The 24,352-nt window shown below is 43.9% G+C and overlaps 1 protein-coding gene across 9 annotated transcripts in view; it reads right to left on the reverse strand.

Annotated features, from left to right (window-relative positions):
- LOC126997495 (CUGBP Elav-like family member 2) overlaps nucleotides 1-24,352 on the reverse strand; it is a 133,124-nt gene that overhangs the window by 23,443 nt on the left and 85,329 nt on the right. For 8 of the 9 annotated variants that reach the window (XM_050858609.1, XM_050858608.1, XM_050858607.1 and 5 more), the window contains 2 exons: nucleotides 13,502-13,668; nucleotides 1,738-1,820 (listed from right to left, as the gene is read on the reverse strand). In XM_050858609.1, coding sequence (XP_050714566.1) covers nucleotides 1,738-1,820; nucleotides 13,502-13,668 — 250 coding nt within the window. The remainder of the gene's footprint in view (nucleotides 1-1,737; nucleotides 1,821-13,501; nucleotides 13,669-24,352) is intronic. The other variant, XM_050858605.1, reaches the window with a different exon arrangement.

Consider the following 24,352-nt stretch of genomic DNA (forward strand, 5'->3'; position numbering starts at 1 on the left):
GAGGTGATAAGGTGGAGTGATGTGAAGTGCGGCTGAGTGATGAGGTGATGAGGTGGAGTGATGTGAGGGGATGAGGTGGAGTGATGTGAAGTGAGGTGATGAGGTGGAGTGATGTGAAGTGAGGCTTGAGTGATGTGAAATGAGGCGGAGTGATGTGAGGTGATGAGGTGGAGTGATGTGAAGTGTGGCTGAGTGATGTGAAATGAGGCGGAGTGATGTGGGGTGATGAGGTGGAGTGATGTGAAGTGAGGCTTGAGTGATGTGAAATGAGGCGGAGTGATGTGAAGTGAGGCTTGAGTGATGTGAAATGAGGTGGAGTGATGTGAAGTGTGGCTGAGTGATGTGAAATGAGGCGGAGTGATGTGAGGTGATGAGGTGGAGTGATGTGAAGTGAGGCTTGAGTGATGTGAAATGAGGCGGAGTGATGTGAGGTGATGAGGTGGAGTGATGTGAAGTGAGGCTTGAGTGATGTGAAATGAGGCGGAGTGATGTGAAATGAGGCGGAGTGATGTGAGGTGATGAGGTGGAGTGATGTGACGTGAGGTGGTGTCCCAGGGAAGTGTCAACCGTTTCATTCCCCCGCTGCATATTTCCACGCGTTCACGGGATGGACTGCCACGCGTGTTCGTCCGCCAAATGAAATGGGCGAGCAATTATTGTTCACCGCGTTTTTTGCTGTTCCCGAAGCACTGGTTTAGCCATTTTTCTAACTGATGGCGACTGTGTACTTCAAATCGCGCTACACAATTATTATAATTACTTACATTTTTTGGTGTTCCTGAAGTCATTAGTCATTTGTTTAGTCATTTTTCTAATTGATGGTGATGGCGTACTTCAAATCACGCTACACAATTATTATTATTACTTACATTTTTTTGCTGTCCCTGAAGTCATTAGTTTAGTCATTTTTCTAATTGATGGTGATGGCGTACTTCAAATCATGGAACACAGTTATTTTCATTACTTATATTTTTTGCTGTTCCTGATGCAATGGTTAAGTAAGTTTTTTTTCTGATTGATGGAGTCTGTGTACTTAAAATCATGGTATACAGCTATTTTCATTACTTATATATACATATTTCTAACAACATTTTTTTTTCTTCAGAGCAGCGCGGGAAAGAACTAAAATTACGATTCATACAACTTCTCTCTCCGGCGTCTAGAGAAGTCCAGGTAAAGTGCCATAATTAATTAATTACCCCTTTCACGTGTAAAACTTGTCTCGCCAAGTTTTCCTTTTACGCACTCACATTAATATTTAAACGGACTCCAAGATGTGCAACAGAACGTGCTTTGTGAACTAAATTCTTTTGAAACATGTTTATTTTACGCCAATATTTACTAAAGCTGATGGGGCGGAGCGGAATGACCTAAAATCGTTGTGTGTTCAGTGTATCGCTCGTGTGTGTGTGAGTGTGTGTGTGTGTGTGTGTGTGTGTGTTGGGGTGTTGATATGGTGATGAAACTGAAGCTTTTGGCATTGACTTACATCTTAATATTGTAACAGGAAACCCTAAGCAACTACCACTATTAAACAACAACAACAACATGTACCACGACCACCACTACTACTAATTATTGTTCCAATTATTGTTCTTGTTCTGGTTCCTTTTTTCTTTTAGTTATATTATTGTTGCTGTTGTTGCTACTACTGCAAGGACTACCCAAGAATGATTTAAGTAGAATAAGCATTAACTACTACTACTACTACTACTACTATTACACACAAATACTCACCCCAGGCAGTGTCTTGATGTTGTGCATGGCGTTCTGAGCCTCCAACGCCGCCTTACGGGTGTAGAAGGTGACGAAACAGCAGCCTGGAGAGGAGGAAGGGAGGGGAGGTTACTTACAAGGCGGGTGTTATTATTATTATTATTACTATTATTATAAGAGACGAATTAGGTAGAGAGGGAGGAGTGCGCTTTTCAGTAACCCCCAAATACCTGAGAAGCACAGAAAGAGAAAATGGAAGTGAAATCAATGACAGAAGTAGAAAGAGGACGAGATTATATAGAAGAGGTAGGGCAAGAAATAGGGGAAGGGGGAGGATGATGGAGGAGGAGAGAAAGTGATGGAGGGAGGGGGTAAAGGTGTAATAGTTAGGCTGGTCAAGGGAAGGGATGGAAGGCTGGTAATGGGGGAGTAATGGTGCTGGTAATGGGAGTGGAAGTGTTAGGTAGAGGGAAGGGAAAGGTTACTAATATGGGCGGGTGATAGGAAGTAATGGTGATAATGGTGATAGTGGTGGTGGTTATGGTAGTGGTGATGAGTAGGGGGGAAGAAGAGGATGAATGAAAGGCAGGCAGAAGGAAAGGGGAGAGAAAAGATTGAATGAAAGGAAGACAGAAGGAAAGGGGAGAGCAAAGATTGGATGAAAGGAAGACAGAAGGAAAGGGTAGAGAAAAGATTGAATGAAAGGAAGACAGAAGGAAAGGGTAGAGAAAAGATTGAATGAAAGGAAGACAGAAGGAAAGGGTAGAGAAAAGATTGAATGAAAGGAAGACAGAAGGAAAGGGTAGAGAAAAGATTGAATGAAAGGAAGACAGAAGGAAAGGGTAGAGAAAAGATTGAATGAAAGGAAGACAGAAGGAAAGGGTAGAGAAAAGATTGAATGAAAGGAAGACAGAAGGAAAGGGTAGAGAAAAGATTGAATGAAAGGAAGACAGAAGGAAAGGGTAGAGAAAAGATTGAATGAAAGGAAGACAGAAGGAAAGGGTAGAGAAAAGATTGAATGAAAGGAAGACAGAAGGAAAGGGGAGAGAAAAGATTGGATGAAAGGAAGACTTAAGGAAAGGGGAGAGAAAATATAGAATGAAAGGAAGACTAAAGGAAAGGGGAGAGAAAATATAGCATGAAAGGAAGACAGAAGGAAAGGGGAGAGAAAAAAATTGAATGAAAGGCAGACAGAAGGAAAGGGGAGAGAAAAGATTGGATGAAAGGAAGACTTAAGGAAAGGGGAGAGAAGATTGAATGAAAGGCAGGCAGAAGGAAAGGGTAGAGAAAAGATTGAATGAAAGGCAGGCAGAAGGAAAGGGGAGAGAAAAGATTGAATGAAAGGAAGACAGAAGGAAAGGGGAGAGAAAAGATTGAATGAAAGGCAGGCAGAAGGAAAGGGGAGAGAAGATTGAATGAAAGGAAGGCAGAAGGAAAGGGGAGAGAAAAGATTGAATGAAAGGAAGACAGAAGGAAAGGGGAGAGAAAAGATTGAATGAAAGGCAGGCAGAAGGAAAGGGGAGAGAAAAGATTGGATGAAAGGAAGACAGAAGGAAAGGGGAAAGAAAAGATTGGATGAAAGGAAGACTAAAGGAAAGGGGAGAGAAGATTGAATGAAAGGAAGGCAGAAGGAAAGGGGAGAGAAAAGACTGAATGAAAGGCAGGCAGAAGGAAAGGGGAGAGAAAAGACTGAATGAAAGGCAGACAGAAGGAAAGGGGAGAGAAAAGATTGGATGAAAGGAAGACTTAAGGAAAGGAGAGAGAAGATTGAATGAAAGGAAGGCAGAAGGAAAGGAGAGAGAAGATTGAATGAAAGGAAGACTTAAGGAAAGGAGAGAGAAGATTGAATGAAAGGCAGACAGAAGGAAAGGGGAGAGAAAAGATTGGATGAAAGGAAGACTTAAGGAAAGGAGAGAGAAGATTGAATGAAAGGAAGGCAGAAGGAAAGGAGAGAGAAGATTGAATGAAAGGAAGACAGAAGGAAAGGGGAGAGAAAAGATTGGATGAAAGGAAGACTAAAGGAGAGAGAAGATTGAATGAAAGGCAGACAGAAGGAAAGGGGAAAGAAAAGATTGGATGAAAGGAAGACTAAAGGAAAGGGGAGAGAAGATTGAATGAAAGGCAGACAGAAGGAAAGGGGAAAGAAAAGATTGAATGAAAGAAAGACTAAAGGAATTATAATACAAATATAGGCCGATAATACGTACCAAACCCGAACAAAACGTACCAACCCTAATCTGATGGGGCGGGGCTACTATACAACGTCTGTGGCTTCCCTGTGTAACTTCTAACGACACTCACGCGGCAGGAGCCTCTAGAGACGGTAAATCAGTGTTGCAGAGGCGTGGATCCGAACTGACAGGCCACTCAATACTGACTGAACTGAAGTTACTCAACTCACTGGAGGTCGCCACTCGCAAGCATTCACACGCCAGTATTGTTACGAGTATGATACGTGACATGAACGTGACTCCAATAGGAAAGAGAAAATGGGAATATCTGATAGCCACATAACATGAAAGGCCAAAGAGCTCTCGGATTTTAAACTAACCTTAAACAAATTATTACCAAATGTATACTTAAAGTCGTACCATCCGTATTAATGAGTGTCTAATCTAGTTAATAACAAAACTGGCAACCCTGAAGACAGTCGAGCTCGATCAAAGCCGCCTCGCCTACCTATCCACTACCAGCACGACACACACACACACACACACACACTAGACCCAAGAACTAGCACAACACGCAAAACCCACATTAGTGAATGGAAGAGTCGAGGAAGCCTTTTATTTATTCAAGTGAGCTCCGTTACCTAAAGGTGAAGGAGGAGCAGAAGGACGAGGAGAAGGAGGAGGAGGAAGAAAAAGATTTTGGAGTAGATTCGAAGGGACAGACAGACGGAGGGATTGAGAGGTGTATGTGTGTGCATATGTGTGGGTGCGCAGACTAGTTATTGTTGTTGTTGTTGTTGTTGTTGTTGTTGTTGTCAATATTTACGTTTTCATGTCTGCCTATTCGTTCTCTGTACTATCTTAAGGGTGTTTATCTATCTATCTATTATCCTTGTAAGGTAATTCTGACCTATCTTTTTTATCTATTTATGTCTTATCTTTTAAGCTAACGTTAGCCTATCTATCTATCTATCTATTTATTTATCATTGTATACTACCTTTAACCTATTTGTCTCTCTATCTCCCTATGTGTATTATCTTTGTAAGCTAACTTTAACCTATCTATCCATCTATCTATCATTCTTCTCTGCACTCTCCTAAAGGTATGTATTTATCTACCTATCTATCTATCATCTTTGTAAGCTCTTTAACCTATCTCTCTCTATCTATCTCTATCATCTATGTAAGGTAACTTTAAACTACCATTCTCTTCATCTACCTGCCTGCCTACCTATCTCTCAATCTCTCAATCTCAAGATAACCCAAACTGACAAGCATAATCACGGGGGGGGGGGGGGGGCTAACCAGTGCCACCTACAATTTAAGAACACCTTCCCCTACCTAGTGTTACCAATGCCTCTAGAAACACAGCCTAGCCCTATATAGTAACTCTGCTCGTGGTGGCCATACTGCGAGGTTGGTAACAAAGGGGAGTTTAAAAGGGTTCACTCAGAGGAAGAGGTGAGCCATACACGTCACAGGTAGGTCTCTCTCTCTCTCTCGTCACTGTTTTATAATTTAGTGTTTTTTTCTTTTTTTTGCCTTTTTTTTGTAACTATGCCTTTTTATTTTTTTATTCTTCATTATTATTTTATTTATTCATCCTCTCTCAGTGCATCAACATCTTTGCCTCTCCCTGCTATCGTTTACATCTTATTTTCATGTCTGTTTTTTTTTTCTTTTTTCCCATTCTCACTTCCTCCTTCTTCTTCCTCTCAATGTCTTTCTTTCTTCCATTCGTTTATTTTCAGTTTAAGTCTCTCTCTCTCTCTCTCTCTCTCTCTCTCTCGGTCGTTCCCTCGCTCGCTTACACCTGCCTTTCCCTTCTTCGGCTTCCCTTAGGTTGGCCTTTGAAGCGGGAAGCCACGTAGTTTCTGCTTTATGCCTCTCTCTCTCTCTCTCTCTCTCACACACACACACACACACACACACACACACACGGCGTTATTAGGGTGTCAAGCCCCACACACACCAACAGGCAGAACCCAACACCATGCTCCCCCCTCTCTCTCTCTCTCTCTCTCTCTCCAGGTGTGATTATTGTAAGGTAACGTTTTTTTGGTAATTGTCATTGTTGTTGTTGTTGTTGTCTGTCTATCTACATGTATAAGAGCCAGTAAAATAAAATAAATAACATCCAAAAATAGCGGAATAATGAATAACTGAACAAAAATATAACCCGACACACGACACACCATTGGCGGAAATAATATTTTTACGCGACAAACGATTAATTCTACGGCGAGTGCAATAATTTTTCACTACACACCTACACACCTGCCTGCCGCTGCCTCCCGATTGGACACACCTGTTAATTGGTAGGCGCACGCACACACGCACACACCCACCCATGGACACATAGACACACATGCATACCAGTCTCCCTCCGTCTATGTATATGTGTGTGACTATCTGTGTCTGTATGTGTTTCTCTCTCTCTCTCTCTCTCTCTCTCTCTCTCTCTCTCTTCAATAAGGGGGTCGCACAGATTGGCTCAGATATTCCAGAAGAGGGGGAAGTCAAGAAGATTTTTTCCCCTCTTCTTCTTCTTCTGTGTGGCGACGAAATAGGACGAAGGGCGAGGAGAGGGCGGGATGGTAGGGGAAATTCCGGCCTTACGGGAGTCCTGGGAGGGATTTTGGGAGGCGGGCGAAGGATGGAAAATGCGGCAGGGAAGAAAGGCGAGGAAGGAGGACAGGATAATTGGCTTCACACAACCCAGCGCGTCTCTATAGTGTCCTTTTTACGTGCGAGGAAGGCGAAATGAACGAGGGAAATGAGGCGCGGGAAGGGGGAAGGGTAAAGGTGGAAGGGGAGGGATGGAAGGGTAAGGAAGGGGACGGTGAGGGGGAAGGGTAAAGATGGAAGGGGAGGTAGAGTCAAGGTGAGGGTGGACGAAGATAGTGGAAGGGTTGGGAAGGGAAGGTTGACAGTGGAAGGGGAGGCTGAGGGCAAGGGAGAGGGTGGAAGGAGAGGGAAGGAAAGGGTAAGGGAGGAGGAGGTTGACAGGAAGGTGAGAGAGGGTGAGGGAGTGAAGGAAGAATGAAGATGAGGGAAGAATGTAGTGGATGGGATGTGGAAATGAGTGAAAAAAGGGAGAAATAGCAACGCAGAAAGATATAGATAAATATATATGTATGTATATATATATATATATATATATATATATATATATATATATATATATATATATATATATATATATATATAGAGAGAGAGAGAGAGAGAGAGAGAGAGAGAGAGAGAGAGAGAGAGAGAGAGAGAGAGAGAGAGAGAGAGAGAGAGAGAGAGAGAGAGAGAGAGAGAGAGAGAGAACAAAAAAGGGGGTAAGCTAATGACTCGTAACAAATCCAACATGACTTCTCTTTTACATGCAAATGCCAAAAACCAAAGTAAACAAAAAAACAAGCAAATAAAAAAAGAAAATAATGAAAGAACGAACAAACCAAAGTAAAAGAAAAAGAAATAAAAAAAAAAAAATAAAAAAAAGAGAGGAAAGAGAGAAAATCCATGTATGTGAGTGTGTGCGTCCGTGTGTTAGAGGGAAGGGAGGGAGGAAGAAGGGGTGGAGGGGAGGAAAGGGAGGTGGGGGTAGGGGGAAGCATAACAGGCAGGAACATACACCGAGACAGCATGGGGAGTGGAGGGGTGGGGAGTGGGGAGGGAAAGAAGGTGGGGAGGAGGGGGGGAGGGAGGGGGGGTTGTAGGTAATGGCAAGTCTCTGTTTTGTGATCCCGTGAGACTGGAGACACGCACCGCCGACCTGCATACATGGGGGGAGGGGGGGGGGGGGAGGGAGGAAGAGGAGAAAGGGGAGAGGGTCAAGATGGAGAAGAGGGGGGAGTTAGGGCAATGGTTAGGGGAGGAAATGCAAGGGGTGTAGATTCTAGAGGGACAGGGGTAAGGGGGGGAAAGGACAGAAATGGGGAGATTGTGTTTGGGAAAGGGGTGAAGGGTAAGAAAGGGGAGAGGAGGATAAAGAAGGTGGGGATATGTGTGTGTGGGAAAGGGGAAAACATGCTTGAAGAAGAGAGGGCAAGGGAAAGTGATGGGATGGGAAGGCAAGGTAAGGGGAGAAAAATGGTACAGTGAAGAGTGAGGGAGAGAAGAGTGAGAGGAAGAAGACTGAATGGTGTGAGGGAGAGGAGAGGCAAGAAGTGGAGGGAAAAGAAGGGAGAGAACGGTAAGGAGATAAAGTCGATAAAAGAGAGAGGAAGGAAAAGTGGTGGGCGAGTGACAAAGGAGAAAGAGAGGAAACTGTGAAGGGAGGAGATGAGAGAAAAGGGAGAAGGTCGTGAGGGCGGTGGAAGGAGGCGAAAGGAAGGAGGGAAGATGAGGGGAAGGGATGACGAAGGGAGAGAATGAAGAACCGTTGGATGGAGGGGATAGAGTTAGACGGCAGTGAGAGGAAGGGGGAATGGGTTGAAGGGTAAAGACGTGAAGGGGGGCATAAAGGAGGAAAATAAAGAAAGATGAAGGGAGGAAGGGATAGAGTTGATGGAAGGAGTAAGAGTGAGAGAAAAGGGGAATGGGTTGAAGGGTAATGACTTTAAGGGGGGCACAAAAGGGAAAGAGGTGTGTGTGTGTGTGTGTGTGTGTGTGTGTGGGGTTAGGTAAGGGTGCTCGTACCTAAAAAAGGGGGAAGGGAGGAGGGGGTTAAGGGTGACGGTTCTTATCAAACCATATTATCCACGCAGCATCTCCCGAAAGTGCAAAGAACCAAGTCAAACTAAACCACAAATGTTACTTCAGGCGTTAACACGTGTATCCCACCTCTGTCTTGTTATGCGAAGTCGACGATCTCTCAGTCCCGTTGGTGAGGTAAATCCAACCACTATCTATGCTCTTACATCAGACGCAAAAACGAGTATCCCACCTCTGTCTTGTTATACGAAGTCGACGATCTCTCAGTCCCGTTGGTGAGGTAAATCCAACCACTATCTATGCTCTTACATCAGACGCTAAAACGAGTATCCCACCTCTGTCTTGTTATACGAAGTCGACGATCTCTCAGTCCCGTTGGTGAGGTAAATCCAACCACTATCTATGCTCTTACATCAGACGCTAAAACGAGTATCCCACCTCTGTCTTGTTATACGAAGTCGACGATCTCTCAGTCCCGTTGGTGAGGTAAATCCAACCACTATCTATGCTCTTACATCAGACGCTAAAACGAGTATCCCACCTCTGTCTTGTTATACGAAGTCGACGATCTCTCAGTCCCGTTGGTGAGGTAAATCCAACCACTATCTATGCTTTTACATCAGACGCTAAAACGAGTATCCCACCTCTGTCTTGTTATACGAAGTCGACGATCCTTCATTCCCATTGGAGAGGTAAATTCACCCACTGGCGATGTTCAACAAGTCCAAATCCAAAGTCAGTTCAAATTTAGGTCAGGGCAGAGGAGAATGACGGGTAGATAGGACGCTAAAATGTGTATTCCAACCCTGTCTTGTTTTACGAGGTCGATGATTTTGAGTCCCATTGGTGAGGTAAATCCACCCACTGGCGATGTTCAACAAGTCCAAGTCCAAAGTCAGTCCATATTTAGGCCAGGGAGGAGGAGCAAGACAGGTAGGCAGGTATATACGACTTAATTAACCTATCCCTTTCTTCCTCCCCCCCCCCTTCTTTACAGGTTAATGGTTTGGTACACCTGGGGACACCTGAGGAAGGTAAACTGGGGTAATATGCATGTGTCAGAGGGTCACAGGTGGGCGTGGGACGTATGGGGAAGGTAACCAGTGGCGCCGTGGATGTCTGAATCGATTTGCTGTTTCTGGGTAACGGGTTCGCATCCCTTCATGGTCACTTCTTTTGGTTTGACATAATGGGGGTATTTTTACGGTGGTGATGGTGGTGGTGATTACTGGTGTTGGTGGTGATGATTGCGGTGGTGGTGGTGGTGGTAATGATTATGGTGTAGATGGTGATGGTGGTGTTAATGGTGATGACAGTGTTGGTGATGGTGTTGTAGGAGGTGGTGGTGTAGGTAGTGGTGGTGATGGTGGTGATGGTGGTGGTGAAGAGGGTGAGGGGGGGGCTGACTAAGGACAAATAAGGCTTTTAGGGAAGATAAAAACGGTGATGTAGAACCAATCATAATCTCTCTCTCTCTCTCTCTCTCTCTCTCTCTCTCTCTCTCTCTCTCTCGCGGGGTCTCAGGAGGGCAATCAGGGCTGGGTGTTGTTCGTACAGTGTTGTTCACAAAGTTTGAGTCACCGCCGCTACAGGGGATTAAGGCCGCCCCGCTCAAGGCTGGATGTTCACGTCGTTAAAATATGGATGGACGAACACAGACAGAAACATAGATGAAAATAAACATATAAAAAAGAAATGAATAAATCGATAGAGGAAGAGATAGATAGATAGATACGAAGAGGTGAAAAGAGAGGTACTATATACAAAAGAGATAAGATAGACACAAAGACATGATAGATAAATAGAATGACAAGAGATAGAAGAGATGAAAAGCTTGATACAAAAGGAGATGCAAAGATAGATATATATAAAGAAAAGATAAAGATACATAGAAATAGATAACATAGATAGAAATATATAGAGAGACGGATAACGATGAAGAAATATGTTTTGAAAGAGCTATAGATGTATACATATAAATACATAGATGGATGAAAAGATAGAAAGATACATAGACAGATATAGAGACAAATTTTTAGATAGATAGTTAAATGTCACATAGGTACATACAAGAGAGAGAAAGAAAAATAGACAGAGAGAACACAAAATCTATATATAAATCCAACGCATCGGAAAAAAAATCCCAAAATGTCAGTGGGGTGCAGATATGGACGCGGGGGAAAAAAATGGGAGAAAAAAGAGGGAGCATAAGAACTGAATATTCATGGTGATACAAAATAAAAATACGGATCAAAATAGAGGTAGAGCGGGGAAAGATCAAACCCACGGAAATAAATAAAGTTAGAGAGAGAGAGAGAGAGAGAGAGAGAGAGAGAGAGAGAGAGAGAGAGAGAGAGAGAGAGAGAGAGAGAGAGAGAGAGAGAGAGAGAGAGAGAGAGAGAGATTTAGGAAGTGAAAGAAAAGGATGAACGTTGGTGAATTGAAGGGAGAGGAAAAAAGTAATGAAAATAAGATAGAGAGAAGAGAAAAGAGACGTATAGGAAGTGAAAGAAAGCGATGAACGGAGTTCTTAAAACGTTAGTGAGTTGGAGGGCGATGAAAAAAATCCACAATGAAAATAAGATAGACGATAGAAGAGAGAAATTTAGGAAGTGAAAGAAAGAGATGAACGAACTTGTCAAAACGTTAGTGAATTAAACAGATTAGATAGACAAGAGAAGAGAGAGGTGTTTAGGAAGTGAAGGAAAGAGATGAACGAACTTGTCAAAACGTTATTGAAGTAAAGGACGATGGAAAAAATAATGAAAAAAAAAAAAAGATAGACGATTAGATATACAAGAGAAGAGAGAGAAGTTAGAAAGTGAAAGAAAAAGATGAACGAACTTGTCAAAACGTTAGTGAATTAAACGGACGAGGGGAAAAATAATGAAAAAAAAAAAAAAAAGATAGACGATTAGATAGACGATAGAAGAGAGGTGTTTAGGAAGTGAAGGAAAGAGATGAACGGACTTGTTAAAACGTTAGTGAAGTAAAGGACGATGGGGAAAAATAATGGAAAAAAAAAAGATTAACGAATAGATAGACAAGAGAAGAGGGGAGTTTAGGAAGTGAAGGAAAGAGATGAACGGACTTGTTAAAACGTTAGTGAATTGAACGGACGAGGGTAAAAATAATGAAAAAAGAAAGATAGACGATAGAAGAGGGAAGTTTAGATAGTGAAAGAGAGGGATGACCGAACTTGTTAGTGAAGTGAAAAGCGAAGCGGAAAAATAGTGAAAAAAAAAGGTATATGATTTTTATTTATTTTTTATTTATTGTTTGGCAGCGAGTGAAAGTTAAAAGGGGGTCGGAAATAATGATAAAGTGTATGTCAGCACTGCAGCAACAACAGCCAAACGACACGCCATTCAACGCAAAAAAAAAAAAAAAAAAAACAAAAGCCGGTAATGAACATGGAAACCATATATATTTTTTTTCAGAGCACCGAAAACGAAATAAAGGAAAAAGAAAATCATTGACGCGTTAAAATATTAATGAAAACAGTGAAATTAAAGCCCCCCAAAAGGTCATCCAATATAAACAAAAATACCCCCCCCCCAAAAAAAAAAAAAGAAAAAAAAAAGTAACAATGAAGAATATGATGATAATGATAAATATAAGTACATAAAACAAATATACACAGAAAAAAAAGATGAATAGAAAGATATATAAAAACAGACAAACATAGATATAGATAGATAGATAGAGATATAGGGAAAAACAATCTCTCTCCCCCCCTTTTTTTTTAGGGAGGAGGGGGGCAGGTGATCGAATCCCCCTCCCCCCCCCCAAAAAAAAAAAAAAAAAAAAATCCCGTCGAAAGTGTGCAACAAAAATAATTGACAGAGAGGTAACAATACCCGCGTGGAGGACGTGACGCGCGGGTAACGACCCACCCACACACGTAAAGGGGAAAAAAAGGCCGCAAAAGAGGTGTGTGTGTGTGTGTGTGTGTGTGTGATATACTAGCATACGGTAACAAACTATAAGGCAACACGACAAAACAAAACCACCTAATCTGGCCTCTAAATATCTCTATAAATTCCCCTAATGTTCCTAAAACCATCCATCTATCCTTCTTTCTTCTTACCTTTGCGCTGTCCCGTCACCTTGTTCTACCTATCCATTCATGTCTCTTATCTTTATCCCTCTTATCTTTTATCCATCCTGTCACCTTACTTCCATATCCATTCATTCCATCTCTTCTTCCCTTTGCTCTGTCCTGTCACCTTGTTCTACCTATCCATCCATCTCTCTGATCATTTATCCATCCTGTCACCTTACTTCCCATTCATCCCATCTCTTCTTACCTCTGCTCTGTCCTGTCAAATTGGTCGGTATTATAAGACTTTCGCTTCTCCCATCAGCTACTTCTAAAGGTCAAAGAGGGGATGAATCGGGTTCTAATGAGTGTTTTCTTAGGCTCACGGCACAGAGGTAGGGTCAGACTATCACCAGGGACATAAAACTACCCCTGGATATGCCCCAAAACCCTACGAAAGCCTAGTCAAATATATGTGCTTGGGCGCCAAAATGTTTTATAATACGAGCCCTTGTCTCTAATCCTATATCATTTACTTATCCATTCATCTGCCCCTTTTACCTTGCCCCGTCTTCCTGTCCACACACCCGTCCAGTTTACTTTACCCACCCCTTCCATCTGCTTACCTTTGCTCTGTCCCGTCACCTCGTATCTAATCCTATTCATCTATTTATCCATTTCTCTGCCCCGTCTTTTTGTTCCCACACGCGTCCAATCTACCTTACCCACCCCTTCCAGCTGCTCTGTCCCGTCACCTCGTCTCTAATCCCGTCCATCTACTTATCCATTCCTCTCGTCCAATCTATCCAGCTGCTCTGTCCCGTCACCTCGTCTCTAATCCCGTCCATCTACTTATCCATTCCTCTGCCCCGTCTTCCTGTCCACACACCCGTCCACATTACCTTACCCATCCCTTCGAGCTGCTTACCTTTGCTCTGCCCCGTCACTTTGTCCCGCAGCACGTTGATTTGGAACACCTCGCCGTACTCCTCAAACATCTTCCGCAGGTTGTTCTCGTCCATGGAGCGCGGGATCTGGCCCACGAACATTTTAATGGCATCGGGGTCTGGTTCTCGGTGCACGCTGTTCATCACCCTGCCGAAGAGAAGGCAAGGTGCGTCACTCCATTGGCTTGTTAAATGGGTCGTAGGATTTTTTTTTTTTGGTGTGGGTTGTGGTTGTGGTTTGTTTGTTTGTTTGTTGTGAGTGGGTTCTGAGGTGTTTGTTATTGTGTGTTGGAGATAAAGAGTGAGTTGTGATTGTGGGTTGGGAGTTTGTGTGTGTGTGTGTGTGTGTGTGTGTGTGTGTGTGTGTGTGTGTGTCATTCTTCACCCAAAGTCTGGTCACGTGCTGGACTCGTGATCGCCAGCCTCCCGAAAACAAACATGGACCTAATATAATGGTTGATAAATGGACATGGTTGGAAATTCAAACACACACACACACACACACACACACACACACACACACACACACACACACACACACACACACACACACAGAATATAAATTTATCTGTAATAAACATCAAATGTAAACTATTGCACACACACACACACACACACACACACACCGACAACAAATTAATATATCAACAAAATAAAAGTTTTCATATTATAAATCTTCAATGTAAACCCTTGTACACACACACACACACACACACGCACACATACACACACATACACACACACACACACACACACGTTTATGGCAACACATACGCACGTGCACATAAATATCACCCAATGAGAACTGTGTGTGCAATAACTTTCCCGCACATGAGCGCAACGAGAACCACGTCCACACACACACACACACACACACACACACACACACACACACACACTCACAGGATCGACATGGAACGGAAATTTAGTGGTAATCATATGCAGGCTGGTATGATTTACAAGGTAGTCACGGTTAATTAGTGGCACGGCAGGTGTTTTTTGGCGTTTTATTCCTTTCCCTTTCCACCGTACATTCTCTTTCCCTTGTTGCCTCTCTTTCCTTTCCCTATTTAGCCTTTCCTTCCACTTATGTTTCATCTTTCTATTTCTCTTCCCTCGTAATCAAAACGGTGGTGATAGTTTGCAGTAATAAGAGGAAGTTGTAGTAGTAGTAGTAGTAGTAGTAGTAGTAGTAGTAGTAGTAGTAGTAGTAGTAATAATAGTAGTAGTAGTAGTGAAAACATACATTAGGCTTAGATTACACATAAGGATTTAAAGTTGTATGAGTGGCTATTTTTTTTTATAGTTGTATTCTGCACACACACACACACACACACACACACACACATCCCCCTCCCCCTCCACACGCATACGGAAGCCAGACAGATAACCAAATCAAGACAAAAAGAAACAGGATTAGACATGTGTTTTGTTAAGATAAGAGACGTCGGGACGGAAGGAAGGAGCTTAAGGAAGAGAAGGGAGGGAGAGTCGAGGGAAGAGACGGGGGAAGGGGGGAGGGTACAGGGGGGTGGGGGGGTTCACATTGAGGTTGTGTGTCAAAGATTAGCGATCAAGAAAACAAACGAGACAGTTGTTGGTGGTGTGTCGATAATAATGATGCGGAGGGAGGGACAGAAGAAGGGGGAGGGAGGGGAGAGGGGAACATCAAAGAGAGCGAGAGAGTAGGGGGGACAAAAATAAATTAATACCATGCAACTTATGTATAGAGGGAGAAAGAGAGGCAAATATAAAAGGAGCCAGCAAGAAAAGACAATATTAGCTTTGCAGACGAAGTGATGGCCGATAGACTCGTGTTCCCAGTAATATCATCAACGCAAAGGCGGGTCCGGAGCTTCGAAACCGGCAAAGCAAACATCGAAGTGAGTGAGGGAGAGGGAGAGGGAGAGATGCAGATGGGGAGAAGTGAGAGGAAGAAGAAGGGTGCGAATGGAGGAGAGAAATGAGGGGGAGAAACAGTGGAGGCAGAAAGATGGGTGTTGAGTGAGGGAGAGAGGGAGATGAAGAAGGGAGAGGAGAGGAAGAAGGGTAGAGTACGCGAGAGGGAGAGAGATGGATGAGGGGAGGAGTGGAGGCAAAAGGAAAGTGAGTGAGTGTGAAGGGAGATATATAGAATAGAGAGGAAGGAAAGAAGGGTAACGATGGGAGGAAGATAAATGAGAGGAAGAAAGAGTGAAAGCAAAAGAGAAATGAGCCAAGATAAGAGAATGAAAGGAAATGGAAGACTTGGAAAAGGGAGAAGAGAGATGGAAAAGGTAAAGAAGGATGAGTAGAATAATGCAAAAATGAAGATGCTGAGGAAGATAGTAGAGGAAGGGAAAGAAGAGAATAAAGAGGAGGAAGAGGATGCGGGGTGATACAGAAGAGAAAAAGAGGGAAAGAATGAAAGGAAAGGAGGATAAGGAAAAAGAAAGGAGGGAAAAGGAAAGAGAGAGGGAGAAAATAGATTGATTCACCTCCTTTTCTAACCTTCCCATCTTGTTTAACTTTCTTCTTCCTCCTTCCCTCTCCCTCCCCCCCTTTTCTCTCCCGCTCTCCCTCCCTCCCCCTTCCTCCCTCTATTTCATATCTCTCGTCTCAGTCAAATAAAAATAACCAATGAATATGTTAATGCTTTCTTTGATCTATTTCTTCAGTGGCGGTGGTGTCTGTTTGCTCTCTCTCTCTCTCTCTCTGGTTTGTTTTCCTAAATGGCTGTGACGAATATTAAGTAAGACGTGAAATAAACAGCTTTCCTTTACCTCTTTGTCGTGTGTGTGTGTGTGTGTGTGTGTGTGTGTGTGTGTGTGTGTGTGTGTGTGTGTGTGTGTGTGTGTGTGTGATATGTTTTTCCTCTTTCCTTTTAACAGAGACAGACATACGGGCAAACAAAAACACACACAGACAGACAAACAAACAGCAAACTATTAGCCTTCGTTTTTCCTGTTTTTTCCGCCCTTTAACAGAAAGACAGACAAAAACAGACACAGACAGAAACAGACAAATAGACGGAAAAAGAGGAAGACAAACACGACATACATAAAACAAGACCAAATAAAAAAATAAATAAATAAAACATCGGAATCAAGAACCGGAAATACAATAAAAAAAAGAGAAAAAAAAAGAAACGTATACATATATATATATCTAGGCGGAGAAAAACAACCCCTTACCCTCCCCCTCTCCTCCTTCTCCCTCCTCCCCCCCCCCATAAAAAAAAAAGGAAAGCAAAAATAAATCCTCACGAATAGAATCCTTTTAACGCTCTATTTTCAGATTTGTCGTATCCCCTTTTTCCTTCCTCCTCCTCCTCCTCCTCCTCTTCCTCCTCCTCCCTCCCTCTACCGTTCTACCTCCGAGCTTTGCCGCTAAAAACAAGGTTGATATTTATTTGCACATGAAAGAGAGATGCCCTTCCCAAACCCGTGAATAAAAGACTAAAAAGAGAGAAAAAAAATATGGGGTTTCGTGCATTTCTTTATTCTTCATCAAACCTTGCAGCTTTCTCTCTCTCTCTGATTATGTGTTGGATTCTTAATTAGTCAGCTTTTTTTTTGTTTCTTTAGTTAGTATGTCTGTGTATGAGTGTCTATGTCTGTCTGTTTATCTATCTGTCTGTCTGTCTGTCTGTCTGCCTGTATGTATGTCGTCTGTCTGTCTGTTTGTCTGTCTGTCTGTCTGTATGTATGTATGTCGTCTGTCTGTCTGTTTGTCTATCTATCTATCTGTCTATCTGTATGTATGTATGTTGTCTGTCTGTCTGCTTGTGTCTGCATCTGTTTGTATGTCTATATGTTTCTCTCTCTCTCTCTCTCACAAGAACGCCAAGGCCATAACAACCACTTTTTAAATGCAATGAGAGGAAAAGAATGAACCTCTCCACGTAGTTATTCTTTTTAAACGTTCACATTCTAAACGTTTTTCATCGTTTTTTTTCTTTCTTTGAGTGAAACAGAGCAAGCACAATAACATCCTCTCTCTCTCTCTCTTTTTCATGATTTTGAGAGAGAGAGAGAGAGAGAGAGAGAGAGAGAGAGAGAGAGAGAGAGAGAGAGAGAGAGAGAGAGAGAGAGAGAGAGAGAACAAAGGTGGATAAATTGTGTGTAGCGAGGAAGACTGAGAGGAAGGAAGGGGAGATAAAGGAAGGGAAGATAAGGGGAAGGGAATGAATGGGATGGGAAGGGGAGAGAAGGAAGAGTGGAAGATATTTTCAGGAAGACTTGTTGATAATTTTGTACGCTCTCTCTCTCTCTCTCTCCTCTGATTTGAATGTTTAGTATTTGTTGGTGTAGCCTATAGTTAGAGAGAGAGAGAGAGAGAGAGAGAGAGAGAGAGAGAGAGAGAGAGAGAGAGAGAGAGAGAGAGAGAGAGAGAGAGAGAGAGAGATAGAAAAAATTTTGTACGATGAAAAAAAAAAAAAATCGTCTTTGTCACAAACATACGCTCTCTCTCTCTCTCGTCCATCACTCTTGTTGTCCTTGCGTGTTTTTCCCGCCAAAACATGAAATAATTTTACAGTTGGCAATTCCCAGACATTTAATATCCATCTCTCAAATCAGTCCCTCCCCCTTCTCTCTCTCTCTCTTTTATTCCTTCTTCATTTCCTTGCTTCTCTATCTTTTTATTTTCTTTCTTTTCTCAATTTTTTCTTTCTCTCACATTACTTTGTTTTCGGATTTACTTTCTTTATACATTACTTTATTTACTTTACTTCACTTTTACTTTATTACTTTCTTACACATTACTTACTTTATTTTCGGTTTGCTCTCCTGGATATAACGTAGGTCTCTCTCTCTCTCTCTCTCTCTCTCTCATGAATTTCCAACCTTTTATGTCTTCCTTTTATCCTTTCCTTTACTCTTTTTTCCACGTCTTTCATGGTTCCTTTTTCATCTGCCTCTTACCTTTCCCCTTTACTCTCTTTCCCACCTTACCACTTTATTTTCCTCCCTTGATTTATTTCCCATCGATGGAGGTTAAGAAAAGAGGTTCGTCAGTGGGTTTTAATGGCCGTTTAGAGAAGTTCACCGCCTTTTAAAACGGTTATGGCCTCTACTGTTTTGGTCCACTTCCCATCAACTCCTCCTTTTACTCCGTCTTCCTTCCTTCCTTCTGAATCGTTAAACTTTTCCTTCTTCCTTCTTTCCTTCCACTTCTCTCGCCTGTATTTCTGAACTGGATCCTTTAGTTTTCTCTCCTTTCTTCCTTCATTCACTTCTCGCTCTCTTACTCCTTCACTTAATCCTTTTCTTTCCCTCCTGTCTTCTTTTTAATCCTTCTACATTTACTCCTTCAGCATTCCCTTTTCTTTCCCTCCTTCTTTTAAATCCTACCTCATTAACTTTTTTCTTACATACTTTTCCGTTCCCTCCTTTAATGCATCCTCTACCTTTCCCTCCCTCCTTTCCTTCCTTTTATCCTTCATGTCCTTCCTTCCTTTTTACCCATTTCCTTCCCGTCACCCAGCCGCCAGGACGGACAGGAAGGGGTGCCAGCTGAGTAACCTTGTCTGGCACCACTGTTTAATGGTGCCACGAGCTAATGCCTGCCTTTTGTGAATCAGTAACCTCACCCCCATTCTTGGCACCCCTTCCCATCACCCTGGTCCCCCCTCACTGCCAACCTGTCCCCCACCCCCATCCTTGACACACCATTCCCCTCACCCTTGCCCCCTTCCCTCACTGGCATTCCTACCCCATCTCCTACCCTGGCACCCCTATCCCCCCCCCTTCCTTGGCACTAGTACCCGTCAGATTGGCACCCACACCTCCACCCCCTCCCTTCTCCTCTCTCGTAAGTAAGTGCCCGCCTCAAGTGCCTGTCTTGAATGTGGTGTGCGTGAGTCAGAGTGCCACGGGCCGGACCAGTGCCAAGCAGGAGGCTAAGTAGTGCAGGGTTTAGAAAGGTCTCAGTGAACCGCGGGCGTGTCAGAATCGAGCGCCTTGAAAGTTCATTTGCACAGGATCGAAACCTCTTTTTGGCTTAGGTGGGCTTGGGTGTTGTCAGTGAGTTAGTCAGTTATTTATTTATTTTTATATCAATGGAAACAACACAGAGAAAGAGCATAAAAAAACAACATAAAAAACAAAAGTCCGGTATGCGCTGCTTCAGAAAAAAAAATAAAGAATGAGAGGCCGAAGTCTTGATACCCCCCTTTTGAAAGTTTGCTGGTTAGTCAGTTTGTTGGTTAAATGGTTAGTTAGTCACCTAGTTAGTTGGTTGGAATGTCTGTTAGTTAGCCGACTGGCTAGGTATGTTGTTTCTTTGTTAGTCAGTCGATCAATCATTAGTCGGGCAGTCAGCCAGTCCGTCAGTCAGTATGAGTTATTTCAAGTGGTGTCAAGTGACTATCTTTAAGGTCGTAGTAGGAAATGAAGTAGTAGATGTTATAGTAGTAGTAGTAGTAGTAGTAGTAGTAGTAGTAGTAGTAGTAGTAATAGTAGCAGTAGTAGTAGCAGCAACACGATGATGTATAAAAAAACATTATTATTTCCAAGTGTCAAAGAAAACAAAACAAATTATTTCCGAAACTAAACAGAATCGGGACAATGACAAGAATATGCTGACGGTGCCAAAGGTGGGGCGTGAGTGCCAAGCGGCTGAGGGGGGGGAGGTGGGGAAGGTGGGGGAGTGGGGAGTGGAGATGTGGAGGACGTGTCTGGGGTCATGGGGAAGGTGAGGAAATGACTTTGGGATGAGTGGGGAGAAAAGGGTGAGGTTGAGGTGGGAGGGGAGAGGGGGTAAGGGGAAGGAATTGAGGGTGATGAGGTAAAGAGGGAAAGGAGTAGGGGATTAATGGGGATGACTGGAGGAGGGAAATAAAAGAGAAGAGAGGGAGATGGGGAGAACAGTGGAGGGGAGGAGGAGGAGGAGGAGGAGAAAAATAAGGGGAGGGGAGGATGGGAAATAAGGGGAGTAGAGATGTGGAGGAAAAGAATGGAGGAGATAAATAAAGGGAAGAAAGGAAGATGATGAAATAAAGAAGGGAGAGGAGGAAATAAGAGGAGGGGGAGGAATGGAGGTAAGGAGGAAGACGTGAAGAATGGGGAAGGAAAACAAAGGAGGGGAAATAGGTATAAAAAAGGAAAAGTGGGGAGAGAGGTGAGGAAGGAAGGGAGGGGTAGTGGGGGGAGGGGAGAGAGGGGAGTGGGGAGAGAGATGGAGGTAAGGGTACATAGGGAGTGCATTGTATGGGGAGATGAAAGGGGAGGGGTGGAGATGGGGAGGAAAGCCTTGTGGGTATATATGGGGAAGGGGGTGTTGAAGGAGGGGGGAGTAGAGGGGAAGGGGGGGGAGGTGGACATGTGCCACAATAAACACCATCAACATGTTTACTATCACAACACACCATTAGCTTGCATGATCCACCACCATCACCACCTTCATCACTACCACCACCACCACCATCACCATCAACAACAACAATAACAAGTGAAGCCAAGGTGATGGTCGGAGTAGAAAGGGGAAGGAAAGGCAGGGGATGGAGAGGTAGGGTGTGGGGTGTGGTGGGGATCAGAGGAATGGTGAGGTGGGGATGGAAGAGGGAATGTGAGGGGTAGAGAAAGAAGAGTGATAGGAAGGGATGGGGTGACAGGAGATGGGAGGGAATGAGAGAAGAGGGGATGAGTAAAAGAGGAGGAGGTTGAAGGGATGAGAAGGGATGGGAGGAGAGGAGACATGGGAGGGAATGAAAGGAATGGGCAAGGAAGGAGAGAAGGAGGTGAAGAAGGGAAAGGTTAAAAGTGATGAGAAGGGATGGGAGGAAATGAAAGGAATGGGCAAGGAAGGAGAGAAGAGGGAAGGAGAGAAGGAGGTGAAGAAGGGAAAGGTTAAAAGGGATGAGAACGGATGGGGGAAGAGGAAAGGGAAAGAGTAAGGGGTAGGGAGGGGATGGAAGGGGAGGAGAGGGGGAGGTTAAAGGAATGGGGAGACAGGACAGGGGAGGGGAAGGGTAGGGGGGGAGGGGAGGGGTATAATCAGCCGGCTCAGAGAAAGGCAGTGACCGAAAATAAACTTGCAAACAAAACTACTACACAACACCACCGCAATACCACACCACCACCGTCCTCCCCCCCCCCCCCGCCACCACCACCACATGATCATACCATCCCACAGTCTGCCCCCATTTCCCCCCCCACCTCCATCTTCACCACCACCACCATCACCACCACAAACAACAACAACAACAACAACACCGTCACCTGAGAACCACCTGCAGCAAATGTCAAGGAAAAAAAATCAAGGAAGGTAAAAATCGTCTAATATTTTTACCTGACAAGTGTATAAATTAGACACCGCCACGACCACCACGACCACCACCACCACCACCATAACCACTATCACCAACACTACTACTATTACTACTACTACTACTACTACTACTACTACTTCTTCTTCTTTTTCGACTTCTTTGTTTCCTCTTCTCCTCTTTCTCTTTACTTTTCCCTCCTCTCTCTTTTCCCTACTCATCTTTCTCTTCTTTTCTTTGCCTCTTTTTCCTTTTTATCTTTTTTTGCCCCCTCCTGCTCCTCTTCTTTCACTCCTCTTTGCCTCCTTCTTCATTTTCCTCCTCCTCCTCTTTCCCTTTCTGTCCTTGCCGTCACGTTTCTCCTCCTCCTCCTCCTCCTCTTGGTTCCTTTTGCTCCTCTTTCTCTTTACTCCTCTTCATTTCTCCTCCTCCTCCTCTTCCTCTTCTCTCCTTGTCGTCATGTTTCTTTCCCTCTCCTTCCTCCTCCTCCTCTTTCTCTTTACTCCTCTTCATTTCTCCTCCTCCTCCTCTTCCTCTTCTCTCCTTGTTGTCACGTTTCTTTCCCTCTCCTTCCTCCTCCTCTTTCTCCTCCTCTGAGACTGAAACTTCTCGCCTCTATCCTCTCTTCCTCCTCGTCCTCGTTTCAGCCACAAATTCCGCGCATTCCGAGGGGCTTCGTGACGTGGATTTCTGCCTCGCCGCTGATTGGTCCCCGCCGTCCCCTCTCCTGATTGGCTGAGCGGCCGGGCAAGTTTTATCGGCCGGGTTGATTGGCTGGCGAGTCTTAAAACGCTGGCCGTTGATTGGTCCTTCTTGTGTGTGTGTGTGTGTGTGTGTGTGTGTGTGTGTGTGTGTGTGTGTGTCGCGCTAGATGGAGGAGGAGAAGGGATGAAGAGGTGGAAGAGAAGTGGAGGAGGAAGAGGAGGAGGAAGGAAGGAAGAAGTAGGAAGAATAAAGGAGAAGGAGGACGAGGGATATAGAGGTGGAAGAGAAGAGGAGGAAAAGAAGAGGAGGAGGAAACAGGAGAAGGAAGAGAAAAGGAGGAGGAGGACGAGGGATGGAAAGGAGAAGGAAGAGAAGAAGAGAGATAGTAGAGGAGGAGGAGGAGGAGGACAAGGGATGAAAAGTGGTAGAGAAGAGGAGGGAGAGAAGAAAATGAAGGAGGAGGAGGAGGAGGAGGAGGAGGAAGGTTTAAAGGAGAAAGAGGAGGAGGGCTACAGAGGAAGGAAGACAAAGGTTCGGAAGAAAGAAGAGGAAGAAGAGGATTGGAAGAAAGATTAGAAGAAAGAAAGCGAATGGGAGATGGATGAACGAGTAACGAAGCTGGAAGAGGAGGAAGAGGAGGAGAGGAGAATGAGGAGGAGGTGGAGGAAGATGATGATGGCGAAGAATAGCAAAAGTGGAGGATGGAGGTAAAAGATGGATGAGACAGCGGAGGAGGAAGTGGAAGAGGAGGAGGAAGATAATGAGGGTAAAGGAGAGGGCAAACGAGAAGGGGGGGGGAGGGGGGGCAGGAGGGCGAGAGGGTTAGCAACGGAGATGATGGAGATGGAGAAAGAGAAAGGAAAATGACGGGAAAAGAAGAGAGCAAAAAAGACAGGAAGGAGATGGAAAAAAAAAGGAAAAGATGGGGAGGCAGGCAAAACATCATAACTGGACAATAAGAAAAGAAGGAAAAGAGAAGAAGGGGGAAGGAATAAAGGAGGGATAAACGGAAGGAAAGGAAGAAAGATAGAAGGAAAGTGATGGAAGGAAGAAAGGAAAGAGGAAATAAAGATGAAAGAACGAAAGAAAGAAAGCAAAGAGGAAGGAAACGAAAGAGGGATAGCAGGAGAGAAGGAAGAAGGGAAGGATGGAAGAAAGGAGGCAATTATAAGAGGTAAGTGAGAAAGGGAAAAAAAGAGGAAGAAAATAGGAAAGGAAGGAAGGTAAAAGGAAAGGAGGTAAGGCAGGAAGGAAGGGAAAGGAGGCAATTATAAGAGGTAACTAAGAAAGGGAAAAAAAAGAGGAAGAAAATAGGAAAGGAAGGAAGGTAGAAGGAAAGGAGGTAAGGAAGGAAGGAGAGAGGGAAAGGAGGCAATTATAAGGGAGGAAAGGAAGGAAAAACGAGGAAAGGAGGGAAGGAAGGAGGGAGGAAGAAGGTCCTTGTGGAAAATTCATTACGGCAAGAACTCATTACTGCCTCAAAGGACGCTTGGAAAACAGACGCCCACATGAATTTCCTGTCGCCTCCTCCTCCTCCTCCTCCTCCTCCTTCTTCCCCTCCTTCCGTCCATCACAACCTCAAAAAAATAAACAGTCCGCTTTTCATTTATTTATTTTCATTATTTACGTTTCGTCTGACTTATTTATTTATTTTTTGTTCCTTTTAATTTCGTTGATAAATAATTCTTAAGTGTGTGTGTGTGTGTGTGTGTGTGTGTGTGTGTGTGTGTGTGTGTGTGTGTTGTCCTCTCTCTCTCTCCAGGTGCATTATGGGCGTGAGACGAGAGAGATTCACAGTTGGTCATTAATCATACAATATATTCGTGGAGGGGGGGAGGGGAGGGGGAAGGGGGAGGGGGAGCTGGGCACAGGTGGAGTC

This window comes from Eriocheir sinensis, chromosome 12 (genome assembly GCF_024679095.1).
Source record: "Eriocheir sinensis breed Jianghai 21 chromosome 12, ASM2467909v1, whole genome shotgun sequence".
In the NCBI taxonomy this organism is placed as follows: Eukaryota; Metazoa; Arthropoda; class Malacostraca; order Decapoda; family Varunidae; genus Eriocheir; species Eriocheir sinensis.